The following is a 12,935-nucleotide window of genomic DNA, read 5'->3' on the forward strand; positions in this document are numbered from 1 at the left end:
CGAGACCAAATCCATGAGTCCTCGTCTCGGACTAACTGGAAGCAGATAGAGATAAATAGATGGACACACATAAGGACCCCTATTTTGGATTAATTATGCAATACTTACGGGACTTCCTGACTCCCCAGGGGGTCCAGGATCTCCTGGGAACCCGACTGGACCCTAAAGTGACAAACAACACACCGCTTAAATAATGGTCCTCGTCTGATCCACGACAATTGCTCTTGACATCCATCCGATCATATTTTCTTTCCAGGGCAATTAATTCCATCCTAATCACATTAATTCGTTCCTTCATCAACATTTCCTTCCAGTCACAATCATTCATTATTTCTTTCTTTCTTACATCAAGTTTCCTACTTCTCTCCATACGTTTTCACCTATCTCATCTCTAGCGACAGATTGATCTCAACACCAGTTGGTTTCTTCGATCAATGTTGTGCCAATTGAACTAAAAATGTGTTGCTAGTTCGGTTTTGTTTCAAAAATCGTGCTATTTTGTGAGTATTTTTGTCGACGTTCTTACCTGTGCTTGAGGCTTAGGCCTAGGCTTGAGGCCTACCGGTTCCACTCGGTGTTCGATCGTATTTTTTTTTTGTTTTTTTTTTTCTCCCCATTACCTTCAATTTCTATCCTCCCCATTACCTTCAATTTTGATCCTCCCCACTTTCCAAACATCCCCCATTCTCCCAACTAATCTCTTTCTTATCTCAAAAAAATAAAAAAATACCCTACAACAACAACAACACGCTCACCTTCTCCCGATTCTGCTTCTTCTTCTTCCTCTTAACTTCCTCCTCGTCTTCTTCCTCGATTTTTTTTTTTTTTTTTTACACTTCCATGACTTAATCTGTTGAACTCTCTCATATATTAATATTAACAACAAAAAAAAAAATATATATATATATATATATATATATATACCCAACAACAACAACACGCTCACCTTCTCCTGATTCTGCTTCTTCTTCTTCCTCTTAACCTCCTCCTCGTCTTCTTCCTCGATTTTTTTTTTTTTTACACTTCCATGACCTAATCTGTTGAACTCTCTCATACATTATTTTTAACTACAAAAACGATCTTATAATGCTTCATCTTCCTCTCTCACACATGTGGTACTCTTTACTGTTTCACAATGCACTACTCTTCTGCTATTTTAACAGACTGCTCTCATTTCGACCTTTCCTTCATTCCTTGCCTAAAAAATCCAACTATTACAGCGCTTCTTCTCTCCATGCTCTGAATTCGCCTTCATTGCATCCATCAAGAATTGTGTTAAATCGCATCTCTGACCTAAAACTTTTAAAAACCACAGTTTGCCATGGATGCTCGCTTTCCATCAAACATTCTTTTTTTCCAACTTCAGTGCCAACTCACCCCCCTCACCCCTCACTGTCACTCTCAAAGCAACCATCCCACTCTTCTCCCTCCAAGTCTCCCTCTCACCTCTCTCAAAAATTCCCCCCTCACCTTTCTCCCACCTTTCATCCCCCTCACTCTTCCTTCTCAAAGTTGCCCCCCCTCTCATCCACCATTTCGCTCCAATTTCGCTCCAATTAGTTCTTCTGACCACGTCCTTGTCAAAGTGGACATCTCTCTGGCTGTTATCAGAGAACCACCTCACCGCCGTCGAGTCTGGCATTTCACTCAAGCCGACTGGCAGGGTCTCCGAGCAGCCATCAAACTGACAGACTGGTCTCCTATCACTACTTTCTCAAACATCAACTCATCCTGGGAATTCTTTCAAAGAAACTTACTCTCCCTCATGCACAGATTTATCCCCTCTCGTGTTCAGTTGTCTTACCCTTCCTCCCGCCCTTGGTTTACTGAAGCTTGTGGCGAGGCAGTTGTCCTGAAACAACTTGCCTTTGCCTCATGGAAAGCAAACCCAACTGAGGGCAATCTCAGTTCTTTCCACAAAGCTCGGAACAAGTGTGTATCTACCCTCAGGAGAACCAGAAAACGAAATCTTTCTCATCTCAAGTCTGAACTCTCAAACCTCTCTACCTCCTCAAAATCCTGGTGGCGTTTAATCAAATCTGTTTCTGGTGTATGTTCCCCCTCCATCCCTCCCATACCTCAAATGGCCGCACTGCTGATTCCACACGTGATAAAGCTGAATGTCTAAACTCGGTGTTTGCAGCTAAATCTTGTGTCCTAAACCCATCACTATCTCTACCCACTTTACCCAGTCGCACCCAACTGTCCCTGGACTCTGTATCCTTTTCTCCTGACAAGGTGGAGAGCTTGCTTTCAAACCTCGAGTCAGATTCTGCAACCGGTCCAGACGGCATCAGCCCACGTGTCCTCAAAGCCTGCTCTTCTGCTCTTGCTCACCCTCTCTCTGTTCTATTCACCCTCTCATTTGCCCAAGGTCATCTGCCATCTGCTTGGAAATCTGCTAACATCACTGCCCTGCATAAAAAAGGTGCAAAAACAGATCCCTGTAACTACAGACCAATCAGCCTTCTCCCAATCATCAGCAAGGTGATGGAATCCATCATCGCCTCAGACATGAAATCCTTCCTCTTCTCCAATGGCTTGATTTCCAATCATTAATTTGGTTTCAGACCAGGTCACTCTACCCTGGATATGCTGCTTCTGCTCTCCCATCAATGGATGGAGGTCCTCAATGCCAGACAGGAAATCCGAGCCGTATCCCTGGACATATCACGTGCTTTTGACACAGTCTGGCACCCTGCCCTACTCACCAAACTCTCTTCCCATGGTATTCAAGGCCATCTCCACTCATGGCTCACAGACTTCCTCTCCTGTCGCAGTCAACGTGTGGCCCTAAATGGAGTTCTTTCATCCCCTCTTCCTGTGCAGGCTGGAGTTCCTCAAGGTAGCGTTCTGGGCCCTGTTCTTTTTCTGGTTTTCATCAATGATCTCTCGGACTCTCTGGAAAATCCTCTATTTCTCTTTGCCGACGACTCCACCCCCTGCCGTACCATCTGTCATCCCTCAGACCGGCAAGCAGCAGCTTCTTCGCTCACTGCAGATCTGGATAAAATCACAAACTGGTCCAACACGTGGAACATGTCTTTCAATCCAGACAAATCTCACACTCTCACTATGTCTCTTCGAAAGGACCGTTTACAAAACCCCCCATCCACTTTCTCAACAATCCTCTGGAAGAAGTCTTTTCTTTCAAGCTTCTAGGTCTCACTATCTGCCATGACCTTTCCTGGGAAAGTCACATTTCCAACCTCGCCTCAAAAGCCAGTCGCCGACTGGGAATCCTCCGTCGTGCTAAGTCCTTCCTCGGCCCTCTTGAGCTCCTGACCACTTACAAAGCTTTTGTCCGTAGCCTGATGGAGTACTGCTCTCCCCTCTGGGTTGGTGCTCCTGCCTCCCACCTTTCTCGGCTTCACGCTGTCGAAACCAGGGCATTTAAGATCATCGGCATCTCCCGCAATGAAGCTGAGTCTTTGGGCCTCTCACTCAATCACCGCAGGTTGGTCGGTGGTCTTTCTGTCTTCTACCGACTCCTCTCCAGCCTTGCCCCCCTGCTCTCTCTGCGATTTGTCCCCACCACATTTCCACAGGGCGCTCAAGGTCCGCCAACAACCCCCTTCTGGTAAAACTACCAAAATCACGAATCACTGCTCATCTTCACTCTTTCATTCCTCTTTTTTCCCGCCTTTGGAATAAACTTCCTCACTCTATTCTTTCCCATTCTTCCCTCCAGGCTTTCAAAACAGCTGTTCACCACCACCTCTTATCTTCCCCCATCCAAATCCTCGATCTTTTCTACCCCCGATAATCCACCCAAGCCCACTTCCTTCATTTCTCCTGCTTTCCTTCCTGAAATGTCCATCTTCTTTTCGCCATGTTCCCTGTCCCATCCCCATCCCTCTCCCTTCCACAGTTCACCTAATGTGTCTGTTCCCCACTGTTTTGTCCCTTCCACTCCCGCCCCTCTTGTCTCATGCCTCCTTGCTGTGAGTTGTGTGTTAGCTCTCATAAGAGCCTCGACCAAGGTATACAAAAAAAAAAAAAAAAAGTCTCTTTAGAAGTCTTACTCTGTAGAAAAGACATTTGATGACTGTCCATGCACATCTCATTCCACGCGGTACCAATACCAAACTGGAATATCTTCAATCAACTGGATCAAGCTGAAGTAGGGAAAAACTCGCTCTTCCACAAGTCCAAATTTTGTATCAAGTCTTTGAAAAAAAATAAATACTCACAACCTTTAGTCAAAAGTACCCATCATATGGACATCTTGACTGATGTCTGATCCATGAAAAAATTTATTTTCTTTAACTGGCTGACTTCCTCCATTCTCAGTGATGATTTCATTAATACGTGGTGAAACTACAGTAGGTTGGTCGATAGTTGATGCTCGGGTATCCAGTGCGTGTTCACTGAAGGGTTGTGTAATCTACGGTACTTAAAATACTGGTTGCATTCTCATCCGCCATTCACGTACCATCACTCAACCCTCGTTCTTCACCAATGTTCCTCCATTCTCTCATTATTCTTCACCTGCTATTACCAATCCATTTCCCTCCCTGACCCATTCTCACCAACTTCCCTTTGGCACCATCCTCTCCAGGAGGGCCCTTGACTCCCGGAGGTCCAGCGAGTCCAGGAGTTCCAGCCTCTCCCTTTACTCCTTGCTCACCCTTCCTTCCCTGGGAAGGCAACATCATAGAACAATGATGGGTTCATAAGCAATCAAATGACAATATCAACAAGTATACAAATAATTTAGAGCAGTGAGATGAGAAGAGGCAAATGGAGGGAACTCAACAAGAGGCAAATGAAGAAAAACAAGAAGGATAAATAATAAAAAAATTAAAAAATAAAAAGGCACAAAAGTCAACTTTTCAAACTCAGAAAAGTTGATACAGTATGACAGAATAGAACAGGGAAAGCAAATGAGGAGGTGGAAAGGAAGTAGTAGAGGAAAGCTGGAAGATATGTAGTTAAAACAGACACTTACTGCGTCTCCGGGCTCTCCTGCAGTTCCAGGGTTACCAGCCTCCCCTGGCTCACCCTGCAGAAAAAAAGGAAACGAGAAGAAGAGCACGATATAAATAAATAGACACAATATAAATCAGGAAACCGATAAAATAGATTGGTTATAAAAGTTTTTTCAAAGGTTAACATATCAACGAAGGTTGGTAACAGGAATATTTAAATAATGAATGAAGACGTTGAGAAAAGGGCCAAAGCATCACCATCCGAGCATCAGTAAATGTGACAGAGGGAAACACCATGATGAATAAACAAACAAGAAGACGTCGTGCAGAGCACGAAACTTGCAAAATCCATAAAACAAATTTAACCTCAACAATAATTGGTGGTTGAATTAAATGACCAAACATGCAACTCCTCTTCAAATTTCAAGTCAATCGGATGAAAATTGACAATTTTAGAAATTTGGCCTCTGTTGACCTCAAAAATAATTAGCTGGTTGAATTCAGCGATCTGAAGTATATATCCTCTTCAAATTTCAAGTCAATTGGATTGAAATTGAGGATTTTAGAAATATCCCTTCGTTGTTGACCTTGGGGCTACGTTAACCTTTCGGTCTACGTTCACCTCAAAAATAATTGGCTGGTTGAATTCAGTGACCTGAAGTATATATCCTCTTCAAATTTCAAGTCAATCGGATGAAAATTGAGGATTTTAGAAATATCCCTTAGTTGTTGACCTTTGGCCTATGTTGACATGTTGACCTCAAAAACAACAGGCTTCTTGCTTTCTCACAACCTCTACCATGTGGTGAAGTTTCGTGAAGATCGGTTTTAAATTGTAACCTGCAGGTGATAGACAGATAAACAGACAAACAGACAGAACTAGAGGGGGAGCACTCGGTAGAGTGCAAAACCTCTGCCGCCAATACTGCTCGGTCACTCAAGTGAACCTGATATCCTATTCATTCAATTTGACGGCAACAGTGCTCACAGAGTTATAGTTTGCAACTTTCCCTTTTACTTTTAACTTTTACATTCTCTATTCATTCGTCATAACCCGATTCCTTGAGACAGAAATTTATTTTACGTGGGTATATCATCCACTTGAAGTTCCAAAATTAGGCGCAATTATAATTTTGGCATGTTTTTTTTTGTTGGAAATCACTTATAACATGTAGAAATGCAAAAAAAAATCGAAATTTTGTTGAAAAAAAAATGTGCAAATTTTTTTTTTCCCTAACAATTTTTTTTTTTTGGGGGGGGGGTTGGAAATCACTTATAACATGTAGAAATGCAAAAAAAACAAGAAATCGAAATTTTGTTGAAAAAAAAGTTGCAAAAATATTTTTTGGGGGGGGGTTGGAAATCACTTAAAACATGTAGAAATGCAAAAAAAAAAAAATTCAAATATTTTTTTAAATTGGCCGCCACAGCGGCCATATTGGATTTTGGACCAAGTCCAAAATCTAATGGCATGATCCTTGGACCAGACCTAACCCCCCCCCCCCCCCACCAAGTTTCGTCGAAATCCGTCGAGGAGTTTTTCCGTAATACTGTTCACAAACAAACAAACAAACAAACAGAAAGGGGTGAAAACAGTAACCTCCATCCATCTTCGATGGCGGAGGTTAATAAGAAAATGGAGCGACCAATATACGTGAAAAATCTTTGATTTTGCAAGTAATAAATAATGAAATCTCACCTTCTCTCCAGTCTTCCCATGTGTGCCTGCAGGGCCAGTGGGCCCAGGTGCACCCTGAAGTGGACAGATTGAGGAAGAACATGAGAATTAGAAATGTAGGATGATTGTTTGAAAGATGGTGGGGAGAAAGATGCATGGAAATGAAAGAAAGGACAAGGATCACAGACTGCCTTGGTACTTTGGCATCTCTATATTTGTTCTTTGTTAATGTTTTAAGGCAGGTATATACAGGTAGTGAACAAAAAAAAATGGAAACACCAATGTAAAGTCACTCAATAGGGCGCTAGGCCACCACGTGCGGTCAGTATGGACTGTATGCGCCGTGGCATCGAGTCCACCAGCATGTGGAATTCTGCAGGAGGGACGCGGCACCATTCTTCCACGAGAAAGTCAATTAACTCACACCTGTTTGATGGAGGTGGAAAACGTCGTTTCAGGTGTCATTCCTGAATATCCCATAAATGCTCGATTGGGTTCAGATCTGGTGACTGAGAAGGCCGTGACGTATGGATAACATCAGTGTCATGCTCATCAAACCATTGGGCGACCACGCGTGCTCTGTGGTTGGGGCCATTAGGGTGGTGGGGGGGAAGGGGGTCTCCACTTGCAGCCACGCTAGTCATAATTATAGGCAACCAGGCCTGTGGAACATTTTTATACATGACCCTAAGAATGCTGGGATGTCATTTGCTAAATTAACACATGGGCCACACCTGTGTGGAAGCCGTTGCTTGGTGTCCCTCATTTAACCAGGTGTTTTCTTCTTTTTTTTGTCCATTTGCTGTATATTAACTGTGCCATACAAGGTTGTACTGCAAAGGTAAAAACGTTAACCACTTTTTAACTTGTTTTTACTAGTTGAAAGCATAGGAGCAACTCATCAGCACCAGAATATGATGATGATGTTGGTTCTTTAAAGAACCACTTGGGATTTTCGTGCATTGAAAGACGTGTTCCAGGTAAGTGACCAACGACTCGTTAATTTTCCATATCTGTTGAGATTGATGTTGCAGCAGCCTGCTTTTTACCAGTGTGGTGCACAGTTCCATACAGATTGGCATCATCCACATAATTGCTAATTGCACAGATGATTATCAAGAGAAATGGTTGAAGTCATCGGTACGATCAATAATAAGGTTGGTTGTGACACCAGCCTCAAAATGGAGATCTCAAGAAAGAATGGTCTCAAGAATAATAGTGCAGCAGATAACTGCAAAAATACTTCGGTTTGTGATGCAAGCATGAAATTTGGCACAAATACTCTTTGAGGTCCACTCTTTTCAAAAAAAGGTGCTGGCCACGCAAAATTCCAAGATGGCGACCATTTTTCAAGATGGCCACCATATGCACAGAAAATTCCTCTTCTGCAGCTAAATATTTGAAACAAAACACAACATTAAGGGTGTAAAACAAAGTTCTTTGTGTCTAAGATTTTAGCATGAGTATTCTTTGTAATGTAACACCTCACAGCATGGTTGTAACAAAGATGGCATCCAAGATGTCTGCGGCAAAACCAAAACAATGCTCATATTTCAGGAAATAATAGACATACTCATAATTTTTGGATCTATACCTAGGTTTTTGGGATCAAATAATTAGGTGGACATGGTTTTAGATTCCTAGTTCCCATGCATACTGCTGAAACAAAGATGGGAGTCCAAGATGGCTGCCACAATAGCTATAAACCATTGTTCACAAACTAGCGTTTGGAACAAAATCAAGATTTTTTTTTTAAGATTTACCAACTTGACAGATATGGTTCAGATATGGACAGAAAAATTCTTCCCATTTTGCAAAGGGAAAATCAACCATGGACGGTTAGTCGTCATAGGAGATGCTGAGGCCATGCTCATGCAGCATTTCTACCAGGCTTCTCTTCCTGAGAAGAAAAAAATAAATAAATAAACACCCCCTCCACTCAAACAGGTGAAACGCTGTTAGACCTCACACCTGCAACTGCATAGTTGTGCAGCTCAGACCCAGTCTGTAGCACTTGCACCTCCCACGACAGCCTGCTTTACAGCCGCATTTGATCAATTGTTGGCAACTTTGAGAAATGGGAGAGTTGGCTGTCCAGAAGACCTGTTCACCAAACCACTGCCATCCCCAGTCAGCAGGGCTCTTTGCTTCTGGCTGACAATGGGTTGCCTGGGCCCACACACAACCAGCCTGGTAGGCAGCACGTCTGGTGTGTTGGAACAGAGCTGCTCTGGTTGGTGGAATAGCCTCGTAAGGCCTCTGCTTTCTGGCAAACATGTCAAGCCTGGCCTTGTCCACAGTGGCAACAGTGCTGGACCTGTCATACATCAGTATGACAAACTTCTCCAGTATCTCTAGGTCGCCATCTTCCACTGTGAGAGGGTAGTGACTCAGTTTGGAGAAGACAGGAGAGGCCTCTGGACAAATGTCCCATGTCTGCCAGGCAGTTTTCTTGCCCTTGTTGCAGAAGGCTGACAGTGTCACAACCTGTGAAGGCATGAAAGAATAATATGCCTTTGACCTTCTCCTGGCCCACATAGTGACACAGATCATGTACACTGATCCAGCGCCGGCTCTGACCTTGTCCAAATGCCACCCACAAGCTCTAGCCCCAAACTCTGAAGAGTGGGGAAGGCACTAAGTGCAATGACAACAATATCTGTGTCATTCGCCTTGATCATGATAGTTTGCTCCCATGCTCTGCAGCATATTTGGCATGCACAAAGATGCGGCTGTCAGCTTCCTCGTGAGAGCACTTGTCCAGTCCTTGAAAACCAGTTTCATGAGTGCTGAGGACAGCAGGTCCCTTTGTGACAATGACCAAGTTTGGTGCAGACATTTGGACAACCTTGTCTGCAAGGAATTGAAACAACTCCATCTCGTTGTCACTGTGCCTGAGGAAGTTCCGGCAATTTGCCGGAATGGTGTTCTTGTTTGACACCTTGCATCTTCTTCCCTGGCCACGTTTGGACCTGGTCTCGGCTTTGAGGCTGGACGGATTGTACACATCAAAGACTAGGTGTGTCGTCTTGTAGTTGTTGCTGTAGGTCTGTATCACCGGCAGGAAGTCCAGAGTTGCATAGCTCTGACAGGTCTTTCCTCTCTTTGGTGGCAAGGCATGGACCAAAGCTGACCCATCTACAATCAGGACATCTGCCTCGGGTTCTTGGTCTGTTGGTACAACATGAGTCTCGAGGATAGATGTCAGCTGAGACTTCTGGCAACTGTACAGCCATCCGCCCTCGCTCAGTGCAGCTGGGAATGCCTGGTTCTCATGCTGGAAGAACTCCTGCAGATTGCAATCTCTGCTCTGACAGGAGATGAACAGCTTTGAGAACAGCTGGCAATCCTCCTTCAGAAGCTTCTGCTTTGACAGTTTAGCAGAAGCAGAATCTTGCCTGAAAAAGTCAGCTTTGTTCTTCCTGATCGGCTCATAGAAAGAGGCTGGGTTCATCTCCAAAGCCTGTGAAACCTCCTGAAATTTTGTCTGACCTCTCTCCAAGTGTGACTGCAGAAGTTCTGCTGAGTTGGGGTGAGCAATGTCTTTCGTGTCAAGTGAGTACAGGTCTTGACTCTCTTCCTGGAAAGGATTGCCCAGGTCTTGCAGAGCTTGGGACAGCTTATTCACTCTCTCAAGGAAAGTCTTCTGTGCTTGTGGTGTTTGCTCATAGTGAACTGCGTGCTCACTTGCCTCATTAGTTTGTGCCTGTATTTCATACAGGGCCACCAAACGGCGTACCTATGGACCAGCTACCATCCATCTTCGGAGTGCTGATGGGTCCTCAGTAAGCCCAATGGCTCCACCATCGGCCTTGATGATGGCATTGGCCTGCACATGGGCTTGGTCAAGGGCCAGAGCAGAGAACTCCCGATTGGTTTTGTGGACAACGCCATCTTTGCTTTGACCATTTGATTATGTACTAGAGCCCAGACAACATTCCTATTAGATTATTTGACCCCTAAAACCTAGGTATACGCTCAAAATATTGTCTTTAATCCAAATACTTGCTTTAGGAATAATACTTTTCAATTTGGATGGCGGCCATCTTGGAAAATGGTCGCCATCTTGATTTTTTTCGTGGCCAGCGCCATTTTTTAACACAGTAGACCAAAGAGAGTATTTGTGCCAAATTTCATGCTTGCATCACAAACCGAAGTATTCTAGGGGTATTTTGCAGTTATCTGCTGCACTACAATGCGTTGCTTCCATTTGCAGAGGGAAAAATAATCAATCCAATAACTGTCCAAGGAGGGGCTCTTCAATCCCATGAGACAACTTTGGATATCCAGGCAGTATCGCAAACTTGAGAGAGGTCCAGAGAGATGGATCTCATCTCTTGAGAGTTAAGAGTGCATCCATCCATTAAGCCTGGTGTTCGCTTGGCGGTTAGGGTGGCTGGCTTGGGATCTGAGGGTCTTGAGTTTGAGCCCTGTTGACCGCGGAATTAACGCCAGGAGAGGTTGACTCAGCCTGTCATCCTTCCGAGGTTGGCGAAATGAGCACCAGTGTTCTGGTAATCGGGGCACTGCATCAGCAGCAAAGCCGCGTCCCTAACCGATGATGCAATCAGCATCCATAGGCTGCACATGAGGTGTGTGTGTGCATCCATCCATTGATGGTTTAAAAGAAGCAAATGTCCATGGTGGAATATCTGAACTGATGATCATAGATTGATGAGCTGGAGAAGAGATAATGTCCAATATCTGCAGCAATGATGAATTCCATCACTTTAGTTATGATGGGGAGAAGGCTGACCAGTCTGTTGTTGAGTGGATCAAACTTGGAACCCTTATTGTGAACAGCGGTGGTGTTCAAAACTTTCCATGATGAAGGGAGGAGACCACTTGAGAAAGACCTGGAAAAGAGTGAGGAAAGATGAGAGAATAGGGCTGAAACATAGTTCTTGAGAATTTGTGCCATTGCCACCAGGACCAGGAGAAGAAGTGTAAAAATTGATGAGAAACTCTGCAATCCCAGGAGGAGCGAAGTCCACATATAGCAGATAGCAGTCTGTTGTGGGGGAAAGAATGGATATAGGGGAAAGGAAGGATTGGGGACCTTGGCCTTCTCAGTTAGACCATGTTAAGATATTCAGCTTCCCAAGCAGCATCCAACATGACTCCTTTAATAAGAGTGCATGTGCAGAAGGGGAATGTGTACCAGAGAGAGATTTAATGTCAGGTCAGGCCAGATTAGATCGGTGACTTGATACAGGTACCATGCAAACCTGCACTAACCTTTTCAAGGTCGGGTTGTCGGCAAATAAACCGTCTCCCCCAACAGGTTTCCTGGTGAGGAGGGTGTATGATATGGACACCCAGAAGGATGAAGAACAAAACCTGTCAAAGGGCAGAGGAGCTCCTTGTTAGCCAACGGTCATCCATATCTCATGACCAACTGTGTATGCGGACGTCCTCCTGCAGTGTTGGGTTACTTTTGTTTGGAGGTTGGTTTGTGGTAGACATCTTGAAAGATTGGAGGGTAGAACATGACTGGACAACTTCTCTTTTTGTATACAAAGTCAAAGCTTGCGGAAGAGGTAGAACACAGGACGGATCAGGATGCAACAGATCAAAGGGAACAGCAGAAAGAGGGGGAAACACCAACAGCAGGCCCAAGGGACAAAATAGATGGAGATGGAAAAACAAGGGATGCGAGTAAGAACAAGGGACAGGGGAACATGCAGAGGATGAGCAAGATGGATACAGAAGCAAACTCTCAGGAAAGGAAAACAAAGACTTTTGGGGGGGGGGGGTTAACTGGGGTAGAAAGATCATGGTTTTGGATGGTGGGGGGGGGCGATCTGAGATGGTGGTGCACAGATGTCCTGATGACCTGGAGGGAAGAATGAGATTGAAGAGAATGTGGAAGTTGGTTCCACAGGTGGGGGAAAAAAAAAGGAACAAAGGAGTGGAGGTGAGCAGTGATTCTGAATTTAAGTAGTTTCACCAGAAGTGGGTTTATGGTGAACAGTGTGAGCCCTACAGAAACCTGGGGGGACAAAGCATGGAAAGGGCAGTGGGTGCAAGATCAGAAAGGAGGCGGTAAAAGACAGAGAGACCACTAACCTGTCTACGATGGCAACGTGGTCGGCCCACAGACTCAGCTTCAAGCCCAGAGGCCGAGCAAGGTGTGAAGCAAGGTAGCCAGCCCAGAAGGGAGAACAGTACTCCATCAAGCTGCGGATGAAGGCCTTGTAGGTGGATAGGAGTTCAGGTGTGCCAAGGAAGAACTTTGTATGACGGAGGATGCCCAGTCAACGGCTGGCTCTGGAGGCCAACTTTGAAATGTGCTTTTCCCAAGAAAGATCATCGGTGATAATGAG

The 12,935-nt window shown here is 44.6% G+C and overlaps 1 protein-coding gene across 6 annotated transcripts in view; it reads right to left on the bottom strand.

Moving 5' to 3' along the window:
• Positions 1-12,935, bottom strand: part of LOC147016448 (uncharacterized) — a 226,067-nt gene that overhangs the window by 28,033 nt on the left and 185,099 nt on the right. For all 6 annotated transcript variants that reach the window (XR_015049049.1, XM_085845107.1, XM_085845108.1 and 3 more), the window contains 4 exons: positions 6,631-6,684; positions 4,952-5,005; positions 4,533-4,640; positions 109-162 (listed from right to left, as the gene is read on the bottom strand). Coding sequence is in view for 5 of the 6 variants with exons in the window: in XM_085845107.1 (XP_085701233.1) it covers positions 109-162; positions 4,533-4,640; positions 4,952-5,005; positions 6,631-6,684 (270 nt within the window). In the remaining variant the exon portion in view is untranslated. The remainder of the gene's footprint in view (positions 1-108; positions 163-4,532; positions 4,641-4,951; positions 5,006-6,630; positions 6,685-12,935) is intronic.

The sequence above is a fragment of the Eptatretus burgeri genome, chromosome 11 (assembly GCF_056783735.1).
Source record: "Eptatretus burgeri isolate ZD-2024b chromosome 11, Ebu_testis_v1, whole genome shotgun sequence".
NCBI lineage: Eukaryota > Metazoa > Chordata > Myxini > Myxiniformes > Myxinidae > Eptatretus > Eptatretus burgeri.